Source organism: Quercus suber, unplaced genomic scaffold (genome assembly GCF_002906115.3).
Source record: "Quercus suber isolate HL8 unplaced genomic scaffold, Cork oak 2.0 scaffold_800, whole genome shotgun sequence".
In the NCBI taxonomy this organism is placed as follows: domain Eukaryota; kingdom Viridiplantae; phylum Streptophyta; class Magnoliopsida; order Fagales; family Fagaceae; genus Quercus; species Quercus suber.
In genome coordinates this window covers 28581-36721 of record NW_027070235.1, presented here as the reverse complement: position 1 = coordinate 36721, position 8141 = coordinate 28581, and the positions used below count along the sequence as shown (strand labels likewise).

General features: G+C 38.1%; 1 protein-coding gene and 1 long non-coding RNA gene across 2 annotated transcripts; both read left to right on the top strand.

Annotated features, from left to right (window-relative positions):
• Positions 1–2437: 2437 nt before the first annotated feature.
• Positions 2438–4311, top strand: LOC136064929 (uncharacterized). Its single transcript, XR_010626582.1, has 3 exons — positions 2438–2591; positions 3779–3890; positions 4014–4311. It is a non-coding gene; the product is annotated as an uncharacterized LOC136064929 (long non-coding RNA).
• A 30-nt stretch (positions 4312–4341) lies between these two features.
• Positions 4342–6138, top strand: LOC136064923 (serine/threonine-protein phosphatase 7 long form homolog). Its single transcript, XM_065767390.1, has 4 exons — positions 4342–4775; positions 4870–4960; positions 5131–5529; positions 5806–6138. Exons 2-4 carry the CDS (start codon positions 4910–4912, stop codon positions 6136–6138), a joined length of 783 nt encoding a protein of 260 aa, XP_065623462.1. The 5' UTR covers positions 4342–4775; positions 4870–4909.
• The last annotated feature ends 2003 nt before the right edge of the window (positions 6139–8141 follow it).

Here is an 8141-nt window from a genome sequence, read left to right as displayed (position 1 = left end):
TTATTTTCTAAAAAAAATAAATAAATAAAGCTTGGCAGGAGAAAGTGACATTAATGATGGCGTTGAGATTTATAATCGGTGATTGGAATGAAGCTACGGAGTTTGGTGATGTTATTTTAATAATATTGTTTGTATTTTTTTAAAAATATATATAAATAAAAAAAATATAAAAATATGTGTAATATTATTTAAATACTAAAAATAGTTGTTTAAAATACCTTACTAAACATCTCCTTAATGGCCCTCCCTATGCAATAAGTGCTAAAATCACAACTGGGGGCAAAGACCGTTACTCACGTTACGGACATGTGCATATAGTGGAGGAGTTAAATTTTTCGAAATTTGTGTAATTAAAAAAAAAGGTAAATTACAATTTATTTACACGTGGTTTGGTTGAAAATTAAGTTGCATATTTATAGTTTGAAATTTGACATTTTATCTACTTAAGGTTAGTTCAATTAAATTTCTTTAACCAACCTTTGTTAAAAATATAGATAAATTTGTAATTTTGCTTCACTCTTATGCTGCTCTTCTAACAAAACATAAAAATACAAGATCAAATAAGATAAAAAAGAATCCAATAGAACACTTGTATAATGGAATTTCAAATCACAAATAAATAACTTAAATTTCGATCAAATCTCAAATAAATAAAATGTTAAATTTTAAACCATAGTTAACTAACTTAAATTTTAAATCAATAAATTATAATTTACCCATAAAATGAAGGAAAGTAAAAATGACGTGTGTCATGTTAGAAATCAACACTAAACTCTCATGCCTCTAGAAATTCAAATTTCTAGAGTTCCACTCAATTTGTCTCTCCAGAATTCTCTGAAGGTTAGTTTAAGTTCAGCCACACATTTTTAAATTGTCTAGAAGGTTTGAGAAAGCCATTATTTTATTGTCAATAAAATATGAAGCTAGAATATTCAAGTTGGTTTCTTAACTGGCATACATCTAGTATAAATAGATGTAATGATGGCCAAATTGGTGTGTGAGAGACGTGTGATGTGAAGTGAAGAGTTAGTGTGCGTTTGATATAATTTAATTTTACCAATTTATTTATTATTTAATTTATTTCTATTATTATTTATAAATTTTATTGTATTTTTAATACTATTTATAAGTTTTACTTAATTATTTTAGTTAATTTTTATTTTTACTTATAATATTTTCAGTAATTTTTTTTTTTTTAATTTTAACAAAATAAACGAATTTTACCGTGAAGGGTGTAGATTGAAAACTGAAATAAAGCAAGAAAATCCTAGTGTCATGTCAAATAGTTGGTGTGTGTCCTGTAAAAGTTAGCGTGTTGCGATTGTAAGATGCCTTGCCGTGTGGTGTGGTGTTATTTGAGTCTAGTATTTGTGTCATGAGATTAAATTTTATATGAATGGGGTGTAAAATTTATATTTTATACTATTTAATAAGTGATTGTCATATCAGCATTTTACTTAAAATTTATTAAAATTCAATATATCCTACCACACCTAATAACATTTCGATAGATTTTCAATTTGGTTGGATTTATATATGGGTATTAGAATTGATTGAGTGTAATTGTGTTTATTCTTAAATATGTAATAAGATGATGTGGCATATTGAAATTGAAGGAATAAAACATAAATTTTACACCATGCCTTTATAGAATTTAATCTCTTGTATGATACATGAAAGCCCACAAAAACTTTTCATTAGTCAAATAGTGAGTTTTAAATAAAAGCACTTTTGTTCCTTCTTTTGTTCAGCATGTCAGTCATTTAAAAAAAAAATTACAGCCGTACACGTTTTACAGTTTGAACAGCTAAAAGAAATTTCCAACCCTGCTCTCATTTCCCACTATTTTTTCTCATCAGCACACGCACACCTAACCCTCTTTTCTGAACCATTCTTCGGGACACTGTTTCTAAATAACTGTAATACGGTAATTATTTTGTTAGTTGGCCAATTACGAAAGAATATGTAATACTAGCATCTCGAGTTTATAAAACTCGAGATTTGATTTAGATCTCGAGTTTTGAAAACTCGTTTTTGTTATTTTTCAATTACTGACTGGACAAAGTTTTCCACGTGGATAGCACGTGGATAGCGAGTTTCAAAAACTCGCTTTATGGCTCTCGAGTTTTTAAAACTCGCTTTCTGTTTAAAATTTTTCCACGTGCATAGCACGTGGATAGCGAGTTTCAAAAACTCGCTTTATAGCTCTCAAGTTTTTAAAACTCGCTTTCTGTTTAAAATTTTTCCACGTGCATAGCACGTGATAGCGAGTTTTAAAAACTCGCTTTATGGCTCTCGAGTTTTTAAAACTCGCTTTCTGTTTGAAATTTACAAACTTTTTAATTTCTTAAAACGGCACTCTCACTCTCTCAGACTCACTCTCCAGTCTCTCGCTCTAAAATTTCAAAATCTCTCGGACTCCACTCTCTCAGACTCCACTCTCTCACTCGAAAATTTCAAACTCACTCACTCGTAGTCCCAAATCACCCTGTGCTCTCAGCCTCCGCGGGCTCTCTTCTGCGTTGTTTGTTGTTTTCGTTCAGCTCGCTTTCTTCGTTCTTCCTTTGTTCGTTCTTCAGCTCGCTTGCTAGGTAAAAGTTCTCCGTTCCTCTGTTGCGGAATTAATTTTATGGGAATATTTGGGCTTTTTGCATGGTGGGTTACACATTGTTGCTGCTGTTGTTTTTGTTTCTGGGTTGTGGATTTGCTTGGGTTTTCAGTTGCTTTTGATACATGCCCATTTGGGTTTTGTTTGAAATTGCTTTATATTTGTAGACATAGATGTCATTGAAATCAGAATTTCGTTTTGGTGGGATTGAGAATAAATGGATTAAGGAGTTTTCTTTATTTTGTTAGCAAGTTCAATAATCAAGATTGTGTTTTTGGGCTTTTAATAAAAATTCAAATTTTAATTTTCTGTAGTGATAAAAAGCTGAATGGGTATTCCTTGCTATGTGTGTTGTTGGATGGCCATATAGGAATAAGAAAAAGGTGAAATGAGAGGATATTTTATAATGTCTTGAATTCCTTAGGAAGACAAAGAATTTGAGTAATGTTGATAATACCAAGTCCTGACTTAGGAGTATAATTGTAACTAAGGCCATAGAAATAAAAGTTCCATTATGCTCGGAGAACTTTGCATAACTTATGAACAAAGAGTCAAATTTTTTTTTATAAGGACCATTACATATTGCTATTATGAATATTCGTTTACATTTCACAAAAACAATCACATATGTTCAAGTACTCTTGGAGTAACAAAGAGATAGCTTTGTAGTTGGCGATTGATTTGCGACATTGGTTCTCTGTGAAGAGAGAGTGACTAGTTCAACTTTTTGCAGTAGGAGTGGGGGGCTTGGGCTCATAATATACAAGTTCAATTACATATATTGGAGGTTTTGTAAGTTGTATTATATTGCAACTATCTTCATAATAGATGGGTGAATTAAGCTAGGCTCTAGAGCGATTTTATTATTTGGGTTTTCACTTTGTGAACAATTCATCTTGTATGTGTGCGTGATTTGTGGTGAAATGGCTGGTTTATAGTTTTATTCATATTATGCATTGGAATAGTAAGATGTTCTCCGGCTAGAAGTTTAAGCTTGTCAAGTTGGTTTAAATCATTGAAGAACTTAATCTCTCTTTGTGGATCTTTGTCATGCTCAATTGAATAAGCTAGTGACCCTATTGAATCTATACATGCGTCAATTTTAGATGAATTATATCTATTATTTTCTTTGCCCCTTCCTTTGCCCTCACACTATAGCACTCTTTGCAGTATGGAGCCTCGGATTGATGACGGGTCACGGATCTTGCAGCCTGGTCCTAGTGATGCGTCATTGTTGATGCGACAGCAACATCATCGATCACATGCCATTTGGAATGGCGAGGTGAAATATCTAGTTTTAACAACTGCTTTAATTTTTACGTTATTTTTGACTTTTAGTTAGCAAGTTCTTTCAAAATTGTATTTGTAGTTCTAATAACTGCTATAATTTTTATTGATTTTGCAGGACTCAGGCCCACTGACGTGCCGTGGTCGCACTAAGGAGATGGCAAACATTCAAATGCGAGATAATCGGGTGATTGACATTATCAAGTTGCTGAGACTTGAAGGATTGTTTAGGGCCCCTTCTAGAGAGATAGATAACTGTCTTATAACGGCCCTAGTTGAGCGATGGCGACCAGAGACTCATACGTTCCATCTTCCACATGGTGAGATGTCGATCACCCTACAAGATGTGGAGGTCATTTTCAGACTTCCTATAGACGGTGAGGTATTGGTTGGGCCGACTAATGTGTTAGATGGAACTTGGAGGACTCTTTGCATGGGTTGCTTGGTTTTACTCCGGCGGATGACAACAAAACTTTGGTGGGGCAAAGACTTCTTATCAGCCGCCTTCTTGAGGCCATTGCAGCGCCATTGCCTCATGACGCAACGGAGATTCAGATACACAAGTATGCCCGGTGTTATATTTTAGCGCTACTAGGGGATAAGCTTTTTATGGACAAGTCGGGAGATAGGGTGCATCTGATGTGTTTGGAGCAACTGCGGAACTTGCGTGATCCGCCACAGTATAGTTGGGGCAGTGGTTGCTTGGCCTGGTTGTATCGAGAGTTGTGTCGGCAAGTGAGAAAGGGGCATCGCAGATTGGTGGGGCGTGCACCTTGATCCAGTATTGGGCATGGGCAAGGTTGCCATTCTTGTGCCCGAGGATAGAGCCTGCTCCTGGATGTGATTATGGCCCGTGGCCGTATGCTCCACTTGCCGTTAAGTAAGTATTTTTTTGATATTTAGTGTGTTATGCAATGTACTCTTCTTAGTAACTAAGTAGCTACTTATCTTATGTTATTCGCTCGTAACTGTAGGTGGGTGCGTGTGCCAGGCTCGAAGAGTAGGCCATCCGGGATGGCCTTAGTCGTCTATCGTGAGCAATTAGTTACAATGCAGCCGAACCAGGTAATAATATTCAAAAATTTTGTTTGGTTATGTTAATTTTCCTTAAGAATACGATTGCTTCATACTTTAACATATTTTCGTTTTAATTTTTGTTTTTCCTTGTATCTATATATTCTCTCTTGTTTCACATTTGAAGATGCTATGATAATTGTTTTTTGTTTCTATTGTAGATTGTGTGGCAGCCATACGAGGCACACTTCGCCCACCTTCCTGACTTCTGCGTTGCAGGGAGGGGTACGTGGACAGCAAGGGTGCCGCTTGTGTGTTATTGCATAGTGGAGATGCACCACCCGGATCGTGTCCTTCGACAGTTTGGGTTGGCGCAAGAGCGGCCTAACGGTGTTGTGTATGATGAAAGGCTGCACAGAATAGACTTGCGTGGGAAGGTGGACAAGAATTGGAGGCAAGAGCATGAACCGTATATCATTTCATGGAATAGTCGAGAACAACGACTTTGCAATGCACCTCCTCAGACTGGTGAGATGGCCCGCAATCATGCCTATTACCAATGGTACGATCTGGTCACTCTAAAGTATGTCGACCGCAACAGCGCTAAATTACATCAGCTGGTAATGTGTTCTAATTATATTTCCTAGCTTGCTTTGTTTTTTCTTTAGTACATGTACGAACGTAGGATCAATTGATTTCTTCTTTGAACAAATTTGGTTTGATCTGACTGACATCCAATTAAAAAGAGTTTTTGTTGCATATAGTATCGTAATAAAACTTTCAGTTCTTAGTTTAGATGAGTATTTAAGTAGATTAGTACATTCTATATTATGCATTTTGTAATTGTTACATAAATGTGGAAAATTTTGATTGTACTGGTTCTTTCTCTGTTTCAGATTGAAAGTCATTTAGCGTTGTTGAATTGGGTTCCGGTAGGCAGCCGAGAACACAACCACATCCGGCGCATCCTATATACTGTGGTTGGGCTTGGTGGTGATCCTGCAGCCACTGGGCCAGCAACTACTGCAGCCCCAAGCACAAGTGCAGCACCCGTAACTACACCGACCCGTGCTCGGCGTGATATTGTCAGCCCAAGCACAAGCGTAGGTAGGGGCCGTGGTCGGCTTGTTACAGCAAGCCCAAGCACAAGCACAACAAGGGCCGTGGTCGGCCTGCTCCAGCAAGCCCAAGCCCAAGTGCAGTTAGAGGCCGTGGTGGGGCTGCTATAGCAAGCCCAAGCACAAGTTCAGCTACAGGCCATGGTCGGCGTGCAACAACCCCTCGGGTTGTAATTAATCCCTTCATACCTGCACCCATCCTGCACGCATCTCCCCACCCTGAGGTCCCTCCACCCATCCCAGATGTATCTCCTCAATCTGAGGTCCCTCCACCCATTGTAGATGTATCTCCCCAGACCGAGGTCCTTCCACCATCCCAAATGCATCTCCTCAGTCCGAGGTCACTCCACCCATGGTAGATGCATCTCCTCAGCCCGAGGTCCCTTCACCCACCCCACCTTCACAGCCCAGTTTCGATCTTGATATCCATTCTCAGTTGACCCCTCCATTGCACCCCGAGACACCCTTACACCCACCCACCAGCTCTAGTACACCCACTTTGCCCATAGACCCACCCCATACTGAACCTATGACAATGATCCCCACTCCTGGCCTGTACACAGAGCATCATTACCCACCTACCTCATCCTCATCCGACCCTGTAGGACCTTCGGTTGGGACTGACACTCCACAGCCAGATACTGATGTACGGACGAGAATCCCCCTCCTCAGCCTTCACCCCACGAGGTAGACCGCAACGTGCTAGAAGAGCTCCCACTTGTGGGACAGGTGGACATAAAATAGGACACAAACATAGCTCTATGGTATGATAACATTAATTATCTTGTATATGCCTATTTTGCAATTCACTTTATTATTTACAATTACACTGAATATTGATTGTACAATCCATCTAATGTCTTTGCAGCATGACGATGAGCCTAAGGATGATGCCCCGCAGCCTCCTCCCCCGCCCAAACATTACAGAGGGTTAAAAAACGCAAAATTGGTGAACCTTGAAAAAGAGGTTTGTTACTTTGCCCATTCCCCCACTCACATGAGGTAATTCAGAATGAAGCCAAATTACAAGAAATAGTTGTTCCAGAACTAAATCAGTGCTGTCCTTTTCATATTTTACTGTCGTTTTATAGTTACATTTTAACTTATTACATAAGTCTCTTCTTGCCCGTTATTCACGTTTAATGTTCTACTTCCACATTTACTTTGTTTTCCATATTTGTTTCTCATGTTGGGTAGGAAGTAAAGAACTGGAGCAATGCATGAGCTGGAGCTTATTTAGTACATTTTGATTTCTGGGTTTGCTTTAAAAATTAAGATAGCTTTATATAAAAAACCATTTTTTTTTTTCAGTTTGTTATAGTCTGTGCTAAACATAATTGGTGTGAGTGATTCAGTTAGAGGGGTTTATGGAACTTTCTAACTGAAAAAATTGTAGTTTATTTAAGCTTTACTCAAGAGTGTGTTCTTGGAAAAGAGTTGGTAAGTTTTTCAATTTGTGAGTCTTGAAAAAGAGTCTGCCACTGCATTTAGAGGCCATGGCATCAGTTATAGGTTTCCGGGTATTGCCCTTTTTTGTGTCGAATTCTGAGAATAAGTATGGGAGTAGAGTGCAAGTGAGGAGTTTAGGTGATGCTGATGCTAAAGTGTTATCCTCAGACTCAGTTGTGGTGAATGGAACTTCTATAGGTGGGGAGAGAGGGAAAGGTGGGACTTCAATTGGTCAAGGAAATGGGCATTTAAGGCCTAAAGTTGAGGAGAAGAGGAGAGTAAAGGATGAAGCTTTGGAAACTTTGAAGCCTTTGTGGAATGATGGATATGGGACTGAGACGTCAGAGATTTCTTTGATATGGCCAAAGACATTGTTAAGCATGATGGCGGGCCGCCACGGTGGTTTTGCCCCATTTCTTGTGGACGCCCTTTGAAGGATTCTCCAATTCTTCTCTTTTTGCCAGGTAATGGATGCCTGACCATGGTTGATCAGCTCAAAGATGATTTTTGAATTTGCTTTGTGCTTTGTGTTTACAAGATATGTGTAGATGCTAGATTTCAGTGGACATGTTTCTTGTTTTTCTTTAAGTGATTTTGTTCCTTGATGTTTAATGTGTTTTTTGGTGGGTTAGAACTTTAGGTATATTGTTGTCAGTTTTTTTTTT